Raw genomic sequence first — 25,432 nt, 5'->3', positions numbered from 1 at the left:
AATTAACTGACATGATATTATTTTGGAATAGTGCAAGCTGTTCTTACATAATCTGAGGGCAGTAAGAACTGTTATGTCATTTAGGTGTCTAAAGGTATTTGGGTTGTTTTGTATGATGTTATTGAAGGTTTAATTTTTTTTCTTGGTTGGTTACATTGTGGTTATTGTTAATTCCTCTTCTGTCTGTGTAGGAGAGAATTTGCAGAGCTCCTTGAAAAATACGGCTCAAACGGCAGCACAGGATCTACCAGGAATTCACCTATTCAGCATAGTAGGTTTCTATTTTTTAGTCATTGTCAAGTTTACAGTACATGAAATGTACATATTTCAAAGGCATAGTATTGCCTTTTCTAAAGGCATTCATTTCTGTGCTCAGGTGTACTAGAATGTCTCTTTCCTCTTCCCTGACATAACAAAGGTTATGAAATGCTGACTCATGCAATATGATCCTCACAACTGGAAGAGGAGAGGGAGAAATTCACATCACATCTCTTCATCATCATCCTCTCTTTTTAACGTCTACATTTTTACTCTTTCTCAAATATATATGTAAAACAACAGAAGTACAAACTGTTTGTGTTTTCGAAAAACAATCTCTTTTTTGGACTCAAGTCAATTATAATTATAATGTTTAGGGGAGAAACAAATCAGTCCTTGAAAATGGCTTAAGACAGCGCATTTGTCCATTATGCAATTTGGAACATCTGTTCCTGCCGGAGGAAAGACGCTCCACAGGAAAAGTTTTTGGGAGCGGAGCGTGTGCTCATGCACTGGCTGCTCAGTCTGATCCCTGCTCTCCCCTCAGTGTAGAATATTCTAATGATGTAACTTGCTTTAAGCACAGCAAAGAGTTTCATTCGAGTCTTTAATTTAAAAGTGCAAATGAGACCGAGCTTTGGTCAGAGGTCTTCATCTGGACATTTTCTTTGACAATACAACAAAGTTCAGTTTGCAAACTTCAACTCATGACTTCTTATGAGCATGACAGCTTCTCTTGATTTCAGCACACCTTTTTATGTACACTACTGTTTAAATGTTTGAATCGTTCAAATAACTGTTTTCTATTTTCCATTAATATGTAATTTATTCCTATGATGGGAAAGCTGAAGAAATATTCAAGAAATATTCTGTATTATTATCAATGTTGATAGCAGTTGTGCTGCTTCATATTTTTATGGAAACTGTGACACACTTTTTTCCAGGATACTTTGATGAATAGTAAGTTAAAAATAACAGCATTTATTTGAAATACTGTTAATCTTTGATGAATTTAATGCATCATCATGCTGAATAAAAGTATGAATTTCTTTAAAAATAAATAAATGAATAAAAATCTTATTCACCCCAAAATTTGAACGGCACTGTATAACAAGCCAAGTTCTGTATCTTTATTTTTAGTTGGTTTGGATTAACTCTTATTCTTTAGATACTAAAGCCGCTGTTATTGTTGAAACAGATAAATTGATGGGTTGTATCACTGGCTCTTATATAAGCTTTCACAATTACTAACTACCTAGTATTATGTCAGTGTTGACATCAGGCAATTTGTGATCATTAATTTTTCACTCACGTCTTTATCCATCTTTTTTGTGCTAAAGCAGGCAGATACTTGGACAGCACATCATCAGGGTCTTCATCCAGATCTCAAAGTCCTCTATTACTTAGTCCTGCTGGGTCCCAGAGTAACTACAACAATACAGGACCCTTGCTACGCTCCCTAAGGTACTGGAAAACAATGATTTAGTTGTGTAAAGTTTACTTACTGAATTGTTTAACTATTTTGACCAACAGTTCATTCTAGTAATACAAAGTTTGTGTGTGTGTGTGTTTGGTTTCAGTCACCCAGGTGAAGGGGTGATTCAGCTGATATCAATCGCTCGCTCCTGCAGACTGGGTATTACAATCGGCGGTGGCTCCAACAGACCTGATGGGCCTGCAGTTTTCATCCAGGAAGTGCTGTCTGGAGGAGATTGTCATCGGGTGAGAGAGTGGGACTCTGTAATATACTGTGTGCGCATGTATTTGTGCATAATCTGGGTGTACACAGAAATCATGGTTCATCAAAACGTTTTAAACTTACGTTGCTAAATTTAGAATGTATTTAGAGCCAACTTCACAAAAACACAGTTAAACATATAGCTTGATCTGAGACAAGTTCTGGATCAAGAGGGACAGAAAAACATTTATTGCAGTTGTTCTCAACCTTTTTGACTCCAAGGGCCCCCATTGACCAAGATTTCCAACAATATTTGATGGCCCAATGGCTTTTCCATTTGTTCATGATTTACTGGATAAGGATAAGAATTTAAAGAAAAGAAAAGAAAATGTATATATATATATATCAGGGGTATTTCCTCCGAGGAGACAAGGGAGGCAGTGTCTCCTCAAAATATTGGATGAGAAATAAAATTTGTTGAACAAAAATAAAACAATGCCAATATTACAAAATATAACAATAAAAAGTGTATAAATCGCTCGTTTTTTCTAAAGAAACATTGTCCAACAGCGACATCAGCAGGTAAAGTTACAGCGGGAGTCCACATCTCTCTCGCTTCCCCTGAGCCCATTGAGTTTTAACAGACTAACTAAAGCGTGCAGTGGGTGGTAATTGAGAATGAATGGGGGAAAGTCACATGAGAAGAGGCAATGCCTCCATCGTGATATGATTTGATATGACTGTTTATGTTCAGCTGTGATTAGTTCAAGCAATAAATCCCGCCTCTTGTGTTTGTGTGCATTCCACGTTCGCGAATAAGTCTGAATAAACAATATAATGGGAAGTTAATTGGAAGACTAATTTTAAAAAGTATATAAACACCTCACACACTTAGATATAACCACTTTACGTCAAAATATATACTTATGGTTTCAACGCAATGTTTTAGGTATTGATATAGATATGTTTTAGATATAGAGCTTGATATAAAGATATATCTGGATTTTTAGTGGTTTCAGCTTACTTTGATACTTGTTTTGCCTTATTTAAGTCATCTTGAGCCCCCCTTGGAAGTTAGCTGTGGCCCCCTGTTTGAGAACCACTGGTAAATTGTGTTTTAACTTTAATTTTGAGAATAACAAGTGCTGAATGACTGTGCAGGTAAGGTTGTGTGGACAGCTTGTATATGGAGATGGTTTGGGTGCGTATTAAGCTAACTACTAATTGTAAGCATCATAATTTGTCTTTAAACTATGATTAAATGAGACAGAGAAAGAGAGAGATCAGTGGACATAAATGAGTGAGATATGTCACACAATTCGAGGAAGTGTTTAGTCTGAGCTGGAGAAGAAACCTCCAAGAATCTTCTCCCGCAAAGCAAGGATCACTCAGTTTTTTACACCTTACCATTAAGCTCTAACATATTTAGCCATCTTTATCGCAGAGGGGGTTCGGATTAAAGTGAGTATGACATCCTAGAATGTCAGAGTACTGCGTTATAGCCTGAGCCAGTGCAAAGGTTTCCTCTTAAGCAGGTAGACATCTCCTGGAAACCGTCTAAGCAATTTATCCCCTGCTTTACATTGTCTTGAGTGTTTTCCCTGATAGACAAAATAGGTAAAGGCTCTGCTGGGCTGTTCTGGGGATGGGCAGTACTGTCACAGCAGACTGCAGAGGTCAGGTGTACAGAAGACTGTCTAGGGCATCGCCCTCCCTGTGGAATATAAAACTCAGAATGGGGAGTGGAGCTGTAGCATTCACCTACAGGACTATTGTGCTGAAACTCAGATATTCAATATCACTTAGATTTTCAGTGTCAGATTGTTGGCCATCTGTGACACCTATTATATAAGGTCCCATGCATGTCTGTTTTGAATCAATGATCAGAACTCAGAGCTATCTGAAATAAACCCTGTTTTTTGTTTTGTTTTGTTTTGTTTAGTCCTTGGTTTTAGCATTTACTTGCATGTAAGTGGTGTCTCCAAAAACAAGAATCACTTTTATTGTTCCTCATAGTTGGAACTGCAAAAATAGTTTTCTTAATATTTTTGTCTACAGTAAAATTGGTACATTCAAAGTTTGGGGTCAAAATTTTTTTAAAGAAATTAATATTTTTATTCAGCAAGGATGCATTATATTGATCAAAAGTGACAGAAGAGACATATTAATTTATAAAAATATCAAGCAGCACAACTGTTAATAACATTAATAATAAGAAGCAATGTTTTATAAGCAGCAAATCAGCATATTAGAATGATTTCTGCAGAATCATGTCACACTGAAGACTGGAGAAATGATGCTGAAAATTCAGCTTTGTAGCAACAGGAATAAATTACATTTTAAGATTTATTAAAATAAAAACTTTTTTTTTTTAATATAATTTTCAATATTACTGTTTTGTTGTATTTTTGCATGATGAGAGAAAAACTTTTTGAGCATGAGAGAAAAACTTTTTTTTTTTTTTAAATAAACTTCCTGAACCCAAAATTTTGAAGAGTAGTATAGGGATACACAGATAAGGACATTTTGGCAATAACTGTAATTACTTATATTTTTAAGCAAATAACCAATGTACTGGCAGATATCAAATATCAGTCTAAAATTTGTGAGACTAAAACAAACAAAAAACTTACAATTTCTGTTTTAAAAGAAATGTATCTTCAAGAAATATCAGGTGGTCAGGTGGTAAAAGTTGTAGCTCTTAGAAAATTCCCAGTTTACAAGTTGTAATTACGAGTTCTACAAGGATGTGAACGCTTTTTACAAGTTGGCATCTCGTAATTCCAGTAATTACGACATGGCGTGAATGCACCTTAAGAAACGGCTAAGATACAAAATGCTATGTATAAAAAATTTGGCAGACTCTAAGTAAACATTATTTTAGTTGTGTTATAGGTGCACCAACAGCAAAACTGATGATTTTTTGGGCCAGTACCGATATGACTGCTAATCAGTGTTGGGAGTAACGCATTACAAAAGTAATAATATTACAGTAGTATATTACGTTTTGCTGTAACTCAGTAATATAACGCATTACTAATAAAATTTGGGTAATATATTACTCGTTACAATCTCAGTAACGCAAGTTACAACAACATATTACTAACACCGCAAAACAGCACCAGAGAAAAAATTCCGTGGGGTGTAGTGCTGAGAATGGCTTTTGTTCAGTCCGATTGTTCGCAACAGATAATGGGAGACAAAGTAGAAACAATTTGTTCATAAGAGTTGCATGGCAAATTAAAGCCAAGGGCTTGACTGCGCTCACATGTTAAGACGACTGCATTCAAATGGACGAGTTCCATATGTGTATGTTCCAATAATGTGCAATCATTTTGCCCTGTACATACAGATCAATCAATTAGAATTCACAACCTTCTTCATAAATAAAGGTTTTGAGAGAGAAGTCCAGCCTCACATATGTTTTGGTGTTGCTTGCATACACATGTATTTTCATTGCAATTAAATATTAAATGAAAATATGTCATTGTAATGATGCAATAATCAATTAGCCATGTAACAGCAGTTTCTCATTGTGACAGCTTACTATATAGTGTGACAATATATTACTCCACCACTGGGGCATGTTGTCACGAAAGGTCAGCATGTGTTTAATGGACTGTATCTTTATTCCTGGGCAATAATGGTTGAATAATTTAAAAAAAAAAATTTTTTATATATACATATATAGCAACATTTTGATGTAGCTATTTTTTTTAAATACAACAAATATTAATCGGAGTGTGACAACTAGCCCCAGTCTCACCCATGCAAACTGTCCAAAATGAAACACAAAAAAATTATAAATTACATACATGAAACCTATTAAAAATTGCAATTTCATTATGTATCCCATGCAAATATGTATGTTTATGTATGTTATGTCAGTGTTGGGAGTAACGCATTACAAAAGTGATAATATTACAGTAGTATATTACTTTTTGCTGTAACGCAGTAATATAACGCATTACTAATACAATTTGGGTAATATTATTACTCGTTACAATCTCAGTAACGCAAGTTACAACAACATATTTTAACTCAAAATTAAGTGGTGAATTTACTAACACCGCAAAACAGCACCAGAGAAAAAATTCTGCGGGTAAAATAGTTTGTCTATCTTCTGTTGCTGGAATTAGATGGTTGAGATGACTGCAGAGACGGATTCTACATTTGTGAGATGGACACACTCCTGTTATTTTCAGTTCATCGGAGAAAAGGATAAGAATGCATAGCAATATGTGCGACACCAAACTCTCAACATGGAGAAATAGCACGAGTAAAACCTGGAAACACTGGACTGGTGCCACTAACGGTAGTAATAAGCTATCGGAGAGAGCTGCAGGGTCGGAGAAGAGAAAAAGGCGGCGGACGAGCGCAGACAAGCAACAAAAATTAAGTTTAACTAAAAATAGCTAAATCTGTTTTTGTTAAATCATAGTCTATATGACTATGCCGTTCCGTGCCGTATGGCGCGCTGTGAGGATAATTACAATTTAGGCTATTAGTTTAGGCTACTCCTCATTGAGAATGTTTTTTTTTTAAGTTTTTTTTTAAACAGGTCTATTAATTTATACAATTGAATTATAGGCCTATAATTAAAATTATTAACACTGCAGTCATCGATGAAAATTAAGAGCAGCTTTATTTCGTGCACAGATTTTCAAAAACAACCTGTTTAACGCGAAATACGTTTCTTCTCATGTTTTTCACTATACGGGCCACAAGAGAAATATTAAGGGAATCATTTAAGACAGTTGTATACCATCATCTGCCTATATTGAAGTGATTTTGTCTCTTGTTGTCTCAGAGAATATGCGCCGTTAATGCAGCGTTAGAAAGCTCCGTCAGTTTTTTTACTTTCACTTTCTCTATAGTGAATTTACTGACGTTCACCGGCATAACTCTTGCGCACAGTTTGCGCGTTGCTTGACCCCGCCCCCATAATATCAATCGTTTATAGGCCACATATTAGGCATTTTTTTTTATGTTTATTTTTTTAATGTTAATGAAAGTGACACCAAAAATAAGGGAACATCATTAGGAAATCCTTGTGGGGGCTGTGCCGGGGCTAAGCAAGTTTCTGATGGGCCCCGCCCTAGCGCCGCCACTGATTAGCCTAATTCGTTTTGGCTTGTTTAGCAACTTATATTTTTCATTCTTGTTTTCTTCTGAAACCGTTCAAATTTGCCTATAGGCTAGGTATTGTGTTTATTGTTTGTACATTATAACATTTCGCTTTATTTACCGGTGTTATTTATGAATGTAATAATGTGGTTTCTGCTTATCTGTGTTTAACCTAAACTACAACGTAACATTAATGTAGACCTACATACCGGCATCTAAATATAATTTTATAATTTTATGCTATATAGACCTACCACATTACCCTCCACTGGGTGTAGAATGAGCAGCAATAAACTACATTTTGGCATTTTATAATACTTCTGTGGATATTTTGGTGAAAGTAACTCAAAAGTAACTCAAAAGTAGTGTAACGCATTACAATTCAGAGACAGTAATATTGTAATGTAACTAATTACTTTCAAAAGACAGTAACTAGTAATATATAATGTATTACATTTTGGAAGTAACTTGCATCTCTTAACCCCAATTTCTGGAAATGCTAGGGAGTGGATAGGACTTTTGCCACAGTTGTTCGCTCATTATCAATTACTCCACCGGCCTCGCTCCGTTCCCACGGCTCTCGGCCCCGCCCCTACTCGTCACAGTGTAGTTTTAGTGTCTCAGAGGGGATGGAGTTGCTGTAGTGGTGTCCTCTGTGACATGAGGTCTCAGGTCTCCACCTGGTGATGAGTAGTTCAGTGGCTTATGTTCCTGCTGTTGGTACAGCTTTCTCAAACTGAATGTCTGCCATGAATTGTGACTGATCAGCAACATTTAGTAAGGATTTTCATTCCTTTGGCCTTATAGGATGGACGGCTCAGACCCGGAGATCAGCTTATCGCCATTAACAAGGAGTCATTGATAGGAGTCACGTATGAGGAGGCCAAAAGTGTGCTCAATAAGGTCCAATTCAGGTATTCACTCTGTTCAATGTAGCTTTATGTATTTTGATCAATGTTTAATCAGTATCTTTGTACATCTTTCTTTTACATAATGTATCTTTTATCCCTGTTCTTTGCCCTTGAAGTCAGGAACCAGTGGTGGATATTGCCTTCATCCCAGGAAAAGGACCTTTTTCCAACAGCCCATTGTTGCATAATGGAGTTCAGAGGGGGGTTGGGAATGGATACAACTCCAGCCGGTTAAAGGTTCATGTCCGATCTCCTGAGGTTAGTGTTTACTAGTGTACAGATCATGTCATGTCTTTGGCATTTCAACAACAAGAGAGTCTTGTGGCTTACATAATACACACACTTGCCATGGTCTTTCTGCTAAGCATGCAATGCTTCATAATTTTCTTCTTGTAGATGCGACGAGAGGAAACAGCTCCAGCGCTTTCATCCTCCCCGGATATCTGCCCTCCAGACATACAGGTTTCAGGTACATGTCACGAAGGTGGACTCATATATCTAACCCCCTTCAACATTATATATAAAAAAATATATATTTACTTGAGTGTCAAAATTTCATAAATACAAAATTTTAGGGTTAGAACATTTTTTTAAAAAGAAAATAATACTTTTAATCAGCAAGGATGCATTAAATTGATCATAAGTGACGGTAAATACATTGATAATGTTACAAAAGATTTCTTTTTCAAATAAATGCAAAAAAAAATATTTTGAACTTTCTTTTCATCAAAGAATCCTGAAAAAAAAGCAAAATTATTAAGAGGCACAACTGTCTTCAGCACTGATGATAAGAAATGTTTTTTGAGCAGCAATTCAGCACATTAGAATGATTTCTGAAGCATCATGTGACTCTGAAGACTGGAGTAATGATGCTGAAAATACAGCTTTGACATTAGAGTAATATATTACATTTTAAAATGAATTATAAATAAAAACAGTTACTTTAAATTTTAATAATATTTCAAAATATTGATCAAATAAATGCGGAGCATAAGAGACTAATTTTTAAAACGTATCTTACTGACCCAAACAATAACAATAATAATTCTACATTATGAATTATAATTATAAATACTAAAAACAGAATTCAGAATATATATCCAGAAAACAACGATACACAATTTTTTCTTCTCAAGTACATTTACCTTGTTATAAGGATATACCTTGTTATATTTACAAAAAGATAAGATGATATTCTTACTGGAATAAAAAAAACAAACATTAATTATTTGTATTTTTAATATTAACTTTTAATTGAATATAGGTATTTTGCAGTAAATTTATTGTTACTGTGTTTGTAGAGTACATCCTTTAAAATCCTTCATGGTTACAGACTAAAAGGGAAAATACCTGTGGTGTTCAAGTGCAGGTTCATGAATACAGAAAGTAGTTGCTCTTTAAATTACTGTACCTTACAGATTGCACCTTGCCTCAGTGCAAGTAGCAGCTAAAATTAACCAACGCTCAGAGAAACGGGATTCTTGCAAAGCAATTATTTGTTTTCAGAGAGAAAGATTGGGGATTAGTCAGTAGCAGTGTTTGGATTTTAATCAACGGCTAGTTGCAAAGTAATCTCTCGGTGCTGCGGGGGTCGGGCATGTATGTGAGGTGTTTAAATTAAACAATCAAATTCTTGAAGACGTACATAAAAAAGAGAGGAAGGCCTCTCTCATGTCAAGTCAGATAGTGCTCTTATCTCAGTTCACAGCAGCTGGGTAGCTGTTTGGTACAGATTGGTTTGCCGTGCATAGTGTGTAATCCTTTCTTGGGGCACAAAATGGGATTGATAAATTGTTAAAGAAACCATACAGAGAAAGCCACTTGTAACGTGTGCTGGCTGTCTAAGAAGCGCATGACGCAGGAGTAGTCCAATAAAGTATTTTTATTATAATCCACAAAGCAAACACAAGGAATCGAGGAACTGGGATAGCACAACACGTGATGTGACATTTCGCCCCCTCCCGGAACTGTACAAAAGCAGTCCAACAGAGGAGGGAGGGTAGGGGTTCAGGAGGTGGGCGTGGGGCAGGTGGGGGGCAGGCAATGGGAAAGGGGCATAGTTCATAGGACCAGGGCGGAGTGGATGGAGGCAGGAGCCAGATGGAGATCCAGAGGCCAGCCAGGATAGCGGCCCACTGTGGAATCGACAGCGGGAGGAGCCATGGTGGAGAAGGGGCCGACAACACCAGGGGGCTGACTGACAGAGACTGAGCCGCTGGAGGTGGAGACCCAAGTGGAGCAGAGCAGACTGAGAGCCAGGGGATCTGACACAGAGGATCCGGAGGGCCAAGGCGGTGCAGAAGGCTCAGGCGACCGAGGCGGAGGCGGGGATCCGGAAGACCGCGGCAAAGCTGGAGCGACTGAGGAAGAAGGTGGATCCGGAGGGAAGGAGGAGCCTGACAGAGCCAGAGGGACGGAGCGATGAGGCGAAGCCAGAGGAGTGGAGTCTCGAGGCGAAGGATGGTCGACGACTGACCAAGGCGGAGCCGGAGGAACGAGGAAGCCCGGTGGAGCCAGTGGGATGACGGACCAAGGTGGAGATGAGGGAGCTAGGAGCCAAGACGGAGCCGATGGGTCGAAGGACCGAGGTGAAGTCCAGGACTCGGAGGTTGGATGCAGAGACAGGGGATCTTCACGCCTAGGCGGAGCTGGAGACTGGAAGTCCTGAGGCGGATCAGAGCGCACAGATGGCGCTGACTGAGGGTGAGCTGAGGGACTGACAGGAACCAGCAGAGACAGGGATGAGAAACTGGCTGGTTTTAGGAGAGGAGGCGGGAGAGGGAGGCTGGGAGGGAACACAGAAGCTGGGCGGAACCAGCGGAGACACAGGAGACTCGGGAGCACTGGGTATTACCTCCCCAAACCAGTCTATTAAGTCCATTTGAAAAATGTCCATAAGTTCCTCATAATATCCAGTGGCAGCCCACCCTCAGCGGCGGGAGTGTGGGCGGGGCTTCCCTCCAAGCCCTCGATCTCCACCAAAGCTCCCTCGGGGACTGGCGATGTTGCAGGCTCACGCACCTGGTCAGAACGATCTTGAGGCTCAGGCTCTGGGGCGATGATAGGCTCAGTCGTGGTTTTGCACGCTGGCTCTCGTGTTGCGGTGGGCTCAGGCTCTCCGTCTGCAGTGGAGTCAGGCAATTGCTCTGTGCCGCTGGATGACGGCTGGCTGGTCTCTGGGTCGGGAGTGGGGCTGGAGATTTGTTCCTCAGCGGGGCAAGCAGAGAAAAACAGTCCATTTCTCTCCAGCACCCACTTCACGAAAGCAGTGAAATCCTCCTTGGGACCGTTCGCTGGCAGACGTGCCTTACACCCCTCGCTCAGGCTGGTGTAATAAAAGATACAGAGCGAGCGGTCGGGAAAGTGTGTAAGGCACGCCAGATCTAAAAAGTCCCGGGTATGGTCCTCTAGCGGGTATGGACACTCCTGTTGCTCCAGGCACAGTAGTTGGACAGCCGGTAAATTCATTCAAGGAGAGGGGAGAAACAAAAACAAAAAAAGTTAGAAAAACGCCGCTATTACGTTACTCAATTTGAGGGTCTGCTATTCTGTAACGTGTGCTGGCTGTCTAAGGAGCACACAACGCAGGAGTAGTCCAATAAAGTCTTTTATTATAATCCACAAAGCAAACACAAGGAATCGAGGAACTGGGATAGCACAGCACGTAGACCAAAATACAAATAATAGCAGACAGGGAACTAAAGGAACAGACGGGGCTTATAAACACAGGGACTAATGGGATAATTAATGACACAACAGGTGGGAACAATGAACTGATCAAGACACAGACAAAACTAGGTCACGGGGAGCAAAGCAAAACACAACAGAAACGTGATGTGACACCACTTTAGTCCATTTTATACTCTTAGATACTTTGAAGCAGCAGTCAGAGTGGATGTTAACATGTCAAGTCACTTTTCAAGACACTAAAATCTTTCTATGCTGAAATAATGCCCAAAAACAATTCACCATTGTATTTCTCTACACAGAGACCCCAAAAACATTTTGACACTTAATTCACATTTAAAAATTGCTGATTGTCATTCGTGTATTTGAATGTGTCATGTATTAGATATATCAAAGCAAGTGGAATATGAAAAAAATTATGCTAGACATTTTTCAGAATAAACAATTACTGAAATTAACTATTTTGACCAAGTTAATTTTTGTTTATGAAATTACCCAAACGTTTTTAACAATATATTGATTGATTTTAACATATTGATTTTATCGTATTGTTTTAACCCAATAAACTTTTTAAAATGTGAGCTATCTGTCTTTAAAATAAATTTAAATAGCAAACTAAAAAAATAATTCATAATTCAGAATATTCATAATTAATATTTAAAAAATTGGCAGTGGATAAAGTAAAAAAAAACAAATTATTAATATTATTAATTAATATTATGCATATTAATTATAAATACTAAAACCCTCAAAATATATTCCCTGAAAGCAATACTTATTATAATACATATTTTTTCTTCTCAAGTAAATGGACCTTGTAAGCATATTAAAAGAAAGGTAAGATGATATTATTACTAGAATAAAAAAATTCAAAAATATTGGTTAAGAAACGATTTGTAACATTTGTAAATTGTTATTTAATGCAATGACATTCAGATATTTTCAAGTGTGGCTTTAATGGTCATTGTCCAAACTTAGATGTGTACCATGCACCTGTCCATCAGGCTATCCCTGGCCCAGAGTTTAAAGTTAATCTAGACCGGATGTAAGCATGCCTGGCTCGCCCTTGAACTCTGGATGGTGTTGTGTTTACACGCAAATCATTCTAATCATTCTTGACATCTATAAAGTGTATAGTACTTAATTACCCATTTATCCAGACTAGCTGATTAAATCTTATAAGAATAAGGAAGATCTGTCTTATCTGAATTAAATAGATGCTGTAATCCTGCAAAAGCCCTTCTGGGTCTCCTTCCTAGAATAAGAGACTAGATGCACTCAGACTCAGAGACCTATATAAATAAGTAAATAAGACCTATATAAATTATAATCATGTGCTATATTCCAGGTCTTCTGAAGTCATATAATAGCTTTGTGTATGAAACAGACTGAAATCTAATTTTTTTTTTACAAAAAATCTTTTGTAACACCCATCCATGATGCTTTGAAATAGACTACAGAAGTCATCATGACAAAATGCCATTCTAACATCAGCCTAATTTTGCTATATTTAGTTTGAGAACACTGGGAATACAGCACTTAAACGGATAGTTCACCCAAAAATGAAAATGTTGCCATGATTTACTCAGCCTCATGTTGTTCCAAACCTGTATAAGTTTCTTTCTTATGTTGAACACTAAAGAATATATTTTGAAGAATTTTGAAGCTGTTGGTCTCCATTGACTTCCATAGTAGGGAAAGAAATACTATGGAAGCCAATGGGGACCATCAACTGTTTGATTACCAGCATTCTTCAAGATATCTTCTATTGTGTTCAACATAAGAAAGAAACTCATACAGGTTTGGAACGACATGAGGCTGAGTGAATGATGACAACATTTTCATTTTTTTGGTGAACTATCCCCTTAAGTTATATAGACACTTTTAATGTACTTTTTTGTGATGCTGGATCATGACAGAGTGAGTCCCCATTCACTTTCATTATAAGGAAAACAGTAGCCAGGATATTCTTCAACAATTCACATTTTGTGTTTCATAGAAGAAAAGGAATTTACACATGTTTGTACAACATGAAAGCGAGTAAATTATTCAATTTTTATGTGAACCAACCCTTTAATGAGTTGCAATTCGGGTGCAACATTCATAGAAGCACCATTAATCTGGATTGTTTTAGTTGTCCTGGATTGTGTACCATCAGTACCACCTGTTAAATCCACTGCCCCTGAGCGAGCTCCTGCTGTGCGTGTTGGTCCTGAATTACCAGCATGAGACCTGTCTGAGTCTGCGTGAGTCTGACGTGTCTGAGCTCAAGCTGTCAATCATGAGCGTCAGAAGGCAGATAAATCCCCTGCAGGAGCGTGTCCCCGGGGTGGGGGTGATCATTTCATAGCTCTTATAGCCAGCGTTGCTTAACAATACACACGCCACTGAAAGCACTGGTGTTAATACCTGACTTTCTCTATCGCTATCTCTCTCCACCCCTCCATTCAAATCCCTCACACAGTTCATAATCTTTATTGTATTAATATAATACCCATTCATTTGAGCTCCCAGACGATGAAAAAAACATTAAGGCCACGTTTTCCTATGCAGCTTACTAGCACTCGCCACTAAATGCTCTAATGTGAGTATGACTCTTAAAGTAGGTGAATTACTGTCCCACTTTCCCCCTCAGCCTCCACCGCGCAGAGACAAGCCACTGTTTCCAAACCCAGGATCTCACTGGACCCCCACATACGGCTCAAATCAGAGAAGCTCGATCTGGTAAGCCTGGTTTACACAAACAGTTTTGCATGTGTACAAAGAGCGATGCTTTATGAAACATTCTCAGCAGTCAGGTGCTGTGAATGGTAAGTTTACGTTTGACTGATAATCAAGGACACATTCTGCTGACTTAACTGGTAATATTTTCTCACACAAAAATTGCTAAAATTAGCAAAAATTGAATTAATTATGACAATGTTTACTATACGATATTTATATGGTAATATGTTTTATACGGTTGTAAGAATGCATATTGTATTTCCCTCATCTGAACTTGAATGAGCTGCCTGCTACTGTACAGTCAACAGTGCAGACATTTCAAAATAAGCGTCACAATGTTTTTCAAGCTTTTTTCCTGGTCATTATTGATATTTTGGGTACATAAACTGTATTTAATTTAATTTCCATTTAATAAACAACTACTGTAGCTTCTGTCTGGGATTCCCCATCACAGGATGGACAGACTAAGAACATTATTCAAAATATTATTTAATAAATACATTTTACTAGCATCAGGTTTTTATAGTTAAAACTAAAACCATAAAATATTCTTCATTAATTGAAATACAGTAAAATAAATGTTAACTGAAATTATAAAACAAATCTATAAAAAAAGGAAATAAATATCTAAAATACATATATTAAAAAAACATATTTTATTTTATTTAGTTTATAAGCTTTAGCTTAACTTGATGTACTACAATAACCAAAACAGAAATAAATAAAAAATAATGCATTGCAGTTTAACTAAACCCTTTAGATTTTAGTAAAGTAGATTTAGTCGAATCTAAAGTAGATTTAGTCGACTAAAATTGTATGATATTTAGTCGATTAAAACTAGACTAAAACTAAAACAATTCAGATGACTAAAATATAACTAAAACTAAATGGCATTTTCGTCAAAAGACTATGACTAAAACTAAATCAAAATTTGCTGCAAAAATTAACACTGGTGGGAAGAAAGAAATATTATTTTTATTTATTACTTTTATTATATTACAATATTTTATCTTTGTAAATTTCAGCTGACAGCATGATTTTATGTTTACTTTAGCATCTTAATTTAGATTAGAATTTGATTATATAAAATAGTTCATTGAAGTACTTTTTTTAGTTATGTTTAAGCCCCCTAATGGTCCCCATGAGGCAACCAGCTAAAGTAAATCAGTTTTTATCGTCTTCAACTCATATGAGTGGATTTCCTTTTAAACATTTAAGAATAAATTATTTTAAATAAATACTGTTAATTTGGGTGTAAAATAGTTTATTGAGAAAAATAAGACTCTAATTCTCTATATAATTTATGATTGCAGTGGCATGTGCCAAGTGCTTGAACCTGTATTTTTAGTAATGACAGGATTGGACCCAGCAGTTCAGAAAACAAGGGGAATTTGAAGGGTTAATCCCCATTGAAATCTGAACCAGTGACTTCAAGAGGAGCCTGTGTCTCAGTGCGAAGTAACTGACAGAGCACTTATGGAGATAACCTATCATACCTATCATAGATCTCTGTCTCTGCTCTTTGTTATGGTGCAGTTGTTTAGCAGAGATTTAATTTAATCCTGCTGATCCCGAGGCTGACCCTAATCTACCGGCCCATTAATAGGATTAGGTCTCAATGGACGAGAGCACTTAAATGTGAAATAAAGGCACAATGCACACAATATTAAGTGTTGCACGAACAAGTATTTGACATGGTCCAAAATTTTGATGTGACTTTATGCTGTTTATTCCTCCGTTTGTCTCATCTTTAAGTAGATGTTTTATCTGGAACAGGACAGTTTTCTTGCCATTGGTGTTTGAACAGTATCTTACTTTTGTGAACTTAATCTGATTAGCCTTATTAATGTCTTTTGATCTCTTATGGACCATAAGCCTGGATTTATTGTACGCTACTGACTTGACCTCTGTTACCACACTGACCTCTTGTGTACATAGCTGTAACATTCGTTTCAAGCTTGGTTGGATGCTGTACAGTCGAAAAAGAATCATGCTCATCAGTCAGCTCTTAAAATACCTGTTTATTCACTAAACATTTAAGCATAATAATTTATAGTTATATATTTTTATTTTTCTGCTCTGAGCAGTAAATTCAAAACAGTGTTGTAATAAATATATTAATAAAAAATTTAAATAAATGAAAAAAAATTAAATGTTGTTTTTTTTAGAATAGGAGAATGGCATTGCAGACCTCTCAGAATTTCAAAGGTGCAGGATGTGGTTGACTAGGCCTGAACCACTATAATGATGAAGGTTTTTGACAGTTTGGTCATTTTGCAGGCTCTGTCGTACCTGGGTCTGGATGTAACAGATGAGAAGCAGCGGCAGCTCAGAGAGAGTCTCACTACAGACCCTCAGGGAACTGTATCGTATGGAGGTATAGACACATCCTTTACACCTTTATGCTGCACCTGCATAACATGATCCTCAGCCAGTCAACTAGATAAAGGAAATAATCACTTATTTTCACAATCATTTTGGTGTGGACTGACATTCCCTTTTTTAGAAAATCACATATTTCAGTATTGGAAGTGAGTCTAAAACGGGCCATTTTGATCTGAAGTGCTATTTTTACTAATTTTCACTTCTTTTTCAAATTACCAGCATGCACACACTTACATTATGTTTTTGCACTACCCCTGCAATAAAAGCACATCCTGTGCAAATGAATGAGTGGGGTTTTATAGCATATTTAATTTAACTGCTTAGGTAATGTTAATTGTTTTAACCAATTCAGGGGTTGCCATTTTACGATTTAAAGTTATGATTATGATTTGAAATACGAAATTACAATTTAATATCCATAGAAATGTATCTTCATATTTACAGGTAAAGCTTCATTTTATAAGTAGACTGTTCTCTGTACTATGACTCGCACCAACATTTTGTTTTTTTGACCTTCAGGGGGATCAGATCCCCCCCCCCCTCAGGGGTTCAAAACAGCTTCAAAACAGGTTGCATGACAAAGAAAAAAGGTTACTGCAGTTTAGAAAAAAAGGAAGTTGTAGTTTAGCATGCAAATGTGGCGGAATTTAACATTACTGAATTAACTAAAAAAAAAAGTAATACTAATCTCTCTTGCACTCATTGCTCGGATGCCAGTGATTACCGGTGCAGCTTGCGTGCCTAAGGTTCCCAACCTCTGAAATAACCACAGGAAATAATCACATTTTGACCTGGACGGAAATACCTATTCTGAAAAGGGAATCCCAATCCATATTTGGATATTGAGCTTGAGTTTACACTTTGAAACTCTTAGAATGAGTTTTTAGAGACAAGGTTCCCAACCTCTGAAATAACCACAGGAAATAATCACAATTTTACATGGACGGAAATACCTGTTTTGAAAAGGGAATCATAATCCATATTTGGATATTGAGTTTGAGTTTACACTTTGAAACACTTAGAATGAGTTTTTAGAGACAGATTGTCAGGGGGGAAAACATTTTTTTTAGACAGCTAAGTATATTTCCAGGTTGCTCATGACAGGGAGTTACGCTCCTCAGCAGGAAGATGCCACCGCGGCAAATCCTGATCAAAGTGCTTGCAGTGGAGCAAGAGTTCTGCTTGTTTTCTTGTACTTCAGCTGTGCAAACACTTAGAGCAAGGGCACCTGAACATAAATATTCCCTCTAGACGCTCTTTCTCCTGGAATATTCTGGATAGATTTCACTGAGTGACAGGTGAAGAGAATATATTGCACCCATTTTCTGTGTAGCAAGCAAATGTTGACCTGAAATCACATATTTATGTTTGTTGTGCTATTCTTGGCTATTTCTAACTACACCTCTGTTTTCTTAATAAGACTTTGTGGAAGCCACCCGCAGCGTTTATCAGGAGAAGCTGGAGGAGGCGGGACTGGGACAGGGTCCCTTCATGTTCTCCTATCAGGAAGCAGCTAGTTTGATGGACACGTCTGCCTTTCATTCCCCAGTAAGTAGAAACGCAGGATTTAGTAGTGACTTTGATTGGGGCTAAACTTCAGCGCAATCCTCAGAGCACCTCCTCACATTGAGACTTCACTTTCTCCTAAAGTTGAGCATGTCGGGAGATTTACTCAGGGTTCTTAAAGGAGCTTTTCTGCTGCTCAGGAAAGTTATCAAAGCTGTCTTTTAAGCTCTTAAACGCTTGAATTGTCAGAGTTTGCCTGTTCTGTACCCTGCATCTTTGGATATGTCTCACATCGATATATGAGCACTGAATTGGTCCTGGTTTTAATATTCTTTTCAGATCTCAGAGGCAGGGCCACACACTTATGAAAGAGTTGTTTTAGGAGTGTCACTCTCTCTTTCAGACCTATGAGTCAGAGTGCAGCTACAGCAGTGAGGAACTCGAGGAGTTTCAGACTGAAGTCAAACAACTCCAGCTACAAATGAAACAACTTAAGGTGAGTACTGAAGTAATCACTGGATTGTGTTGCGTCCTTCCTGTAGGGTCCACAATGAACACTCATTAAGTGCCAAATGCAAGTCAAGATTGACTTAATAAAAAGTTACTCGTAAGTTGACCTATAACTCCATTAGGAAATACAACATAATACATATTGTTTAAAGTCAAATTAAAATGTTAGTCTGACTGATTAAAAGACATAAATCATCTTAAGAAACACAAATTAAACTGCTCATAACATTTTTAACCACTTTTTTCCTTTATCTAGCAAGTTTTTTCTTTCATACCTTTTTGTTTCAAGAAATGTAGGGGAATGTTTCTCACATTAAGCCACTAAAACAAAATTAAGAGTAACAAAATCACAATGTGACAGGTGATTCAATGTTAAATAAAGTTTTTACATTTTTTCTATTTTCCACCATTGATATGGCAAAAAAGTAATGATTAAGTAGAAGTAGTTAAATGTTTTGTATTGTGATGTATATTGATTGAAATATTGAGTGAAACTGATTATTGAAAAATAAAAAAATTGCAGGGTGGGAACTTGGATCTATTCATTTTATGTTGATTTAAATGTGAGTATGAGGCTGAAAGCGGCGGAGTTATAAATGATTGTGTTTATCATTTAGTATGCATCACTATATCATGTAGTATGCATCATTATATCATTTAGTATGCATCACTATATCATTTAATTTAATATGCATCACTATATCATTTGCATCACTATATCATTTAGTATGCATCAATATATCATTTAGTATGCATCACTATATCATGTAGTATGCATCATTATATCATTTAGTATGCATCACTATATCATTTAGTATGCATCACTATATCATTTAGTATGCATCACTATGTAATTTAATATGCATCACTATATCATTTGCATCACTATATCATTTAGTATGCATCGCTATATCATTTAGTATGCATCATTATATCATTTGCATCACTATATCATTTAGTATGCATCACTATATCATTTGCATCACTATATCATTTAGTATGCATCGCTATATCATTTAATATGCATCACTATATCATTTAATATGCATCACTATATCATTTGCATCACTATATCATTTAATATGCATCACTATATCATTTAATATGCATCACTATATCATTTGCATCACTATATCATTTAGTATGCATCGCTATATCATTTAGTATGCATCATTATATCATTTGCATCACTATATCATTTAGTATGCATCACTATATCATTTAGTATGCATCACTATATCATTTTACTGGAAATCAAGTTTTAAAAATTCGATAAAAAAATTATATATGCATGGACGAATCATTCTATAAGATCAATATCATACATTTAGAGAAGAGAATTTGCATTTCATGGTAATTTTGAACCCTGCTTGACTTTTGATTACATTTTGCGAGACAGAGCTGAACATCTGTGCAGAAAGCCTTTGTGACATGAACATTTATTGCAATGCTCTCAGGTGTTACTGAAAGACACAGAAGACAGCAAGAAGACTCTGGAGGAGGAACTGCAGAAGACGGCTGAGGTAAAGCCTGCAGCATCTCAAATAAACACGATTTGTTTGATGTGATTTCAATGCCTCAAAATATGCCATCCACATATTAAGAGGCATGTGAGCTGTTTTAATACATCAGCACTTTGTGATGGCCATTTTACCTCACTATATTTGTGTATACCACATATAAGTTATAAACACATGAACATCTGACCTTGTTTAAACATTTAAGGGCAAGATTTACTAAACAGGCCAAAAAGAGCGCAATTCCATAAAAGCACACATGGGAGGAGAAAATTGTGCGGGTGATTTCCTGACAATGCGCACATTAAAGAACACAGATGCAACATCTCATTTCCATAATGACCAGCGCAATCTACCAAGAGCAGCGCAAATTACCTCCTGCTTTAAGACATGCTTTTTTTGGGCGTTAAATAATGCCACAAATATAAGTGAATTGACGAGCGCAAATCTTAGTAAATCCACGCATTTTCAGCGCTATTTTCCTACTGTGTGTTTTTAGTAAATCCTGACAGTAGTTTTTAAACGCCAAATGAGGGTTTGCGCTGACACAGGCTGATAGTAAATCTGGCCCTAAGACATTTCTCCACTCATCAGTTTGTGCATTCCCTTATTTCCATGTACATGGATGAAACAGAAGGCCACAGCCACAGTGGAGGAGAATAAGTCTCTGAAGAGCAAGCTGCAGGTAGCAGAGGCTGTTCAGAGACAGACTAACAGTGCCGAGCAAGACTATGAGGAGGTCATTCAGCTCCTGGAGGCTGAAATCAAAGATCTGAAGAACCAGCTAGCCGGAAAGAAACAGAGAGGCCTGGAGGCTACCAAGGTAAATCGTCCTCATCACATCTCTCTGTTTGATGAAAAATGATTTAGATTATTTTTAAGAAGATTTACAAGATGATGCAATGAGTGAAAACTTTTGTAGACTAGAATGAGTTGGCAGGTAACTGTTATCCAGTATAACACAGTTTGTGATTAACTAGCTTTAAACAGTGTTATTTTGGTATTTGTATAGTATTATGAATTTTGAATTGTTTTTTTTACATTTTGATTTTAGTTTTAGTAAATTTGTGATTTTTGTTAGTTTTTTAATCTATTTAACTTTATTTTTATTTAACTTTTAGTTTTAGTAATTTTAGTACTTGGAGTACTAAACTAACTTATTTCATTTCAGTTAGTTGCTAAAGCAACATTTCTAGTTTTTTGCACTTTTCATCAAATAGTTATATTTCAGCTTTATTTCAATTAAGGAAAAAGATTTTTAATAGTTTTAGTTTTAGTAAACTATAAATGGACTGGTTTTAAAGGCCTTTTTCTTCACAGGAGGATGGGATGGAGCTGAACAGGAGGCTCACTATCACTGACAGCCAGTTGAGAAGGTCTGAACTCACACGGAAACATCTGGAGATATCCAACAAGAAGCTACTTGGCTTTGCACAGGTAAACACAAACAAACACATTTTTTGACTTTAGTTCACCCAAAAATGCAAATTAGGTTATCATTCACTCCCTATCATGTCATTCCAAACCTGTATGAGTTTTTTCTTCTGTTGAACACAAAACCATACAGTTAACGGTAGCCACTGACTTCCAGTATTTTCTTTCCATTCTATGCAAGTCAATGGCTACTGTCAACTGTGTACCAATATTCCTCAAAATATCTCCTTTTATGTTTAGCAGAAGAAATAAATTCATACAGGATTGGAACGACGTGACAGAATCGTAATTTTTGGGTGAACTATCAATTTAAAGTACACTGTTCTAGCTATCAGTGGTGCTTTAAAATTTGTGCTCTGTTTTTACAGAATGTCCACGAAGTTCTCACTAATACCAGCTTATTTGGGATTGAAAGTGGGTAAGTTTCTCAAGACAAACCCAGAAAGTTGCAGTGTGTCTCCCGTCAGAGATCATGACTTACCTTCCTCATCCTACAGGTGCGCACGAGCATCTCCAGTGACCGACAGCCCCGACACACCCTCCCCGATCCCAGACCCCGCCTGCCAGCTCGCAGCTGAGGCCAAAGTGCTCGTAGATGGTGTCTGCTCACTTTGCACTGAGGACCACAGTGAGTGAGAAATGTGCACTAGATCAGTGTTTTTCCAAAGGGTGCCGCGACTAAAGAAAGGTTGGGAAACACTGCACTAGATCATCAACAGCTCTGTCGGTTTAAAGCCTCTTCTTTAGTCTGATTGTTTGAAGCCGCATCAGTCTGTTCGAGTGGAGTGTGACTTACATAATCTGGGACATTAGGACAATTTCTGGACTTTTTATTGTAATTAACTCATTTGAACTTGTGTTTTCGCATCAGTGATGTCATTATTATTCACAAAATGTTTGGTTGTTTGGCAACGTTAGTGCAGTACGTAGAGGGAGACGTTGTGAAGGCTGAAGAGGACTGTGATTCCGAGCGAGTGGCCGTTTTTGTTGTGTTAGAAAGCAATCAGCATTTTTCACTTCAACTGCTGCTGTCAGCTGAGTTTAGCTCAGGCCTAATGTTCATTTTACTGTCACGAAACCCTTCGCTATAACTGCTAACCTTGCAAAGTCTCTCCGTTATCCAGTTTGACAAGGAGTTTTGAAAAACACCAAAGCAGGTGTCACGTGGCCCATATTTTAGACATGTAGAGTTTTAAATCATATTAATCATGCTATTTTGAAACGAGAATCAAGGGCAGCCTTGTTGTAGGGTCAATCCTAACAGAAGTGCTCAAGGGTGCATTTCAGAAGATTCTTTTAAACAAAACCGGTTTTATTAGTCTTTATTAGTTTTACTAGTCTTTAATTATCATTCTGAAATTTTAACTGGATTATTGTTAAATAATTTATTTATTGAACATGCTCTGTACATTTGTTTACTGGTATGTATGTATTTATTTATGTATTATTAAAATAATAATATTTATGTAAAATAAATATAATTTAATGTATAAAGCATATTTTCTTTATTTTCATTTAACTATATATTTACTGAAGAAGAAAAATATATACATATATATTTTTAAAGTATATTTTTTCTTCAGTAAACGCTGCATATTTATACATATACATATGTGTGCATTTAAATAGTATTAAATGACTAAATATTATATAGTATTAAATTATTAAATAGTATTAAATTGAATAGTATTAAAAATAATATATTCAATTTTTAGGAATTTCTTATTTATTCTTATTAAAATTAAAAGTTTTATTATATATTATATATTTATTATATTAAGCTTTAATTATTATATTAATCATTTAAAATGTATATTTTTTTTCTTAATTTTTCTTATTAAACTTTTAAGTGTTCTTAAAGTCTAACAGTTTTTAAAAAATGTTTACATTATTAAGAAGTTATTAATGAAAAAAGGTACAACAGATGTTCAAAAGGTACAACAGCTGTCCATTAGTGTCAGCCATCGTGTGTTGGTAATATTGACTCTGAATGACAGTTATTTTTTTACCCCTTTTTAACTTCCGAAGCTCTCTCTGTGGAAAGTGTATACTCTTAAGGGAATATGGCAAATGCATATCACTTCTGAATGGAACACAATCGCAAACATGCTTACGAGATTCTTCATAGTATTTACATTAGAAGATTATAGACTTGCATAATGCCACACTTAACCTGCAATAATTCTCTTTTTTCCCCTCTAGCCTCGTTCAGTGGCCACAACCTCCTGTCCTCGGGGCTCCTGCAGTAGAGCGGAGAGGTTAGTAGAGCATCTGGGATGGACAGACAAACCGGGCTCATTCAGAACACCAAGGTCAATCTGCAACTATACCGTGGAAAATAAGAGACTGTGAAGATTTGCAGTGTGGTTTGTACTCTTTCAAGCAGTTATCAGACGCCTGAGCTCTACCAAACTCATACTCATTTTTTAAAGCAGTCCGTGTACATATTTAACATGTAGCAGTACTGAGTGTCATTACATAAAGGCAGAAACCAACCGAGGGAATTCAAATCTGAAACATAGACGTCACTGTTAACAGCAGAGGTGACTTTGAGATGCTCAAATGTGATTTCAACCGTGTCTCAATAACACTTATAGCAGATGAAGCAGAACCTCTCTATTAGAGTTAGGTATATTATACAGTTCATGTATTACATTTCACTTAGGGATCTTCAGGACAGTCCCCACTCTTCATCATTTGATATGATGCTTATTTGTATCTGTTCTGAGAAGTGCTATGATGTTTTAAAGATTTTATATTTTCGGTCCAAATCTTTTATTATTCAGAGACACTTAGACACGCTCGCTTCTAAGTGTGTGCGCGGTTGCCATCATAAACCTTGTAAATCTCGCCGTCGAACCCTTCGATGTCCTCTTCATGTCTTTGCCGATCATGTCAGTCTACGCTGGGACGCATTTGCGGTGCAGGTCAGTCCAATGTCACCCAGCATCCACTGCATTACGATCAGTTATGGTCTGTTAAGTGCTTTGGGGGGATCCTTCATGGTTCGTTTCGTTGATGGACGTTGATTGCTCCATCTCGGCGTCTTTGGGACTATACTGATTGTTCTGGGGGGGGGTTTCTTGTCATGGCACTGGTGTCGAGTAATGGGAGTCATATTGCAGTGTTTCACCCCGAATGCATCCATTCGGCTGAACAATGCACATGGTTCGGGTTACTGTTTTCATAAGCACACTGTATTCGGCTGTTTTGTCTTGCCGTATAGGATCTACAGTCACTTATATCAATGTGTAATAAGCTGGTGTCATTCATTTCCTGAGGACAGAGGTGTACGGTTATGCAGATGGTTTGTTGATATTAATAACAGCACATGCTTTGCAAATGCTGACATGTAGTCCTGTGATTTAACTAGATTGCATCATATGTGTGGCCTAAATATCTTTCTTTTAATGTTTTTATTAAAGTCGGAACAAATGTGTGATGTGGTTTTTGTTTTTGTATTATATGCAGTGGAATTCAGTTCAACAGCGCCGAGATTTAAAAATGCTAGAGGATTTGTCTGTCATTTTCAGATCCACTGTGGTCAACAGACAGACACGCTCATGCTTACGTGTCTGCAGGAGTAGCAGTGCGTGCGTGTCAGTCTGCATTGTTGAGCCAAAGCTGGCGCATGGTACAATATTTGAAAAATTTATTTGGCTACCAAGGGTTGCATGCTGACACAGTTTTAATGC

At 36.9% G+C, this 25,432-nt stretch overlaps 1 protein-coding gene across 5 annotated transcripts in view; it reads left to right on the top strand.

Moving 5' to 3' along the window:
- The window catches only part of LOC107721498 (syntaxin-binding protein 4-like), a 48,666-nt gene extending 23,490 nt beyond the window's left edge, over positions 1-25,176 (top strand). For 3 of the 5 annotated variants that reach the window (XM_016529533.1, XM_016529532.1, XM_016529536.1), the window contains exons 6-22: positions 192-271; positions 1,599-1,722; positions 1,839-1,980; positions 7,871-7,977; positions 8,091-8,232; positions 8,371-8,443; positions 14,297-14,385; positions 16,666-16,762; positions 18,191-18,318; positions 18,680-18,772; positions 20,244-20,309; positions 20,938-21,126; positions 21,624-21,740; positions 22,106-22,155; positions 22,235-22,365; positions 22,650-22,707; positions 23,940-25,176. In XM_016529533.1, the coding sequence (XP_016385019.1) occupies positions 192-271; positions 1,599-1,722; positions 1,839-1,980; positions 7,871-7,977; positions 8,091-8,232; positions 8,371-8,443; positions 14,297-14,385; positions 16,666-16,762; positions 18,191-18,318; positions 18,680-18,772; positions 20,244-20,309; positions 20,938-21,126; positions 21,624-21,740; positions 22,106-22,155; positions 22,235-22,365; positions 22,650-22,707; positions 23,940-24,000 (1,747 nt within the window). In that variant the 3' untranslated portion in view covers positions 24,001-25,176. The remainder of the gene's footprint in view (positions 1-191; positions 272-1,598; positions 1,723-1,838; positions 1,981-7,870; positions 7,978-8,090; positions 8,233-8,370; positions 8,444-14,296; positions 14,386-16,665; positions 16,763-18,190; positions 18,319-18,679; positions 18,773-20,243; positions 20,310-20,937; positions 21,127-21,623; positions 21,741-22,105; positions 22,156-22,234; positions 22,366-22,649; positions 22,708-23,939) is intronic. The other 2 variants (XM_016529534.1, XM_016529535.1) reach the window with 2 other exon arrangements.
- Positions 25,177-25,432: the final 256 nt, after the last annotated feature.

The sequence above is a fragment of the Sinocyclocheilus rhinocerous genome, unplaced genomic scaffold (assembly GCF_001515625.1).
Source record: "Sinocyclocheilus rhinocerous isolate Xijiao unplaced genomic scaffold, SAMN03320098_v1.1 scaffold481, whole genome shotgun sequence".
Classification (NCBI taxonomy): Eukaryota; Metazoa; Chordata; class Actinopteri; order Cypriniformes; family Cyprinidae; genus Sinocyclocheilus; species Sinocyclocheilus rhinocerous.
Note: the sequence above shows the minus strand (reverse complement) of the source record. Positions and strands in the feature narration are given on the sequence as shown.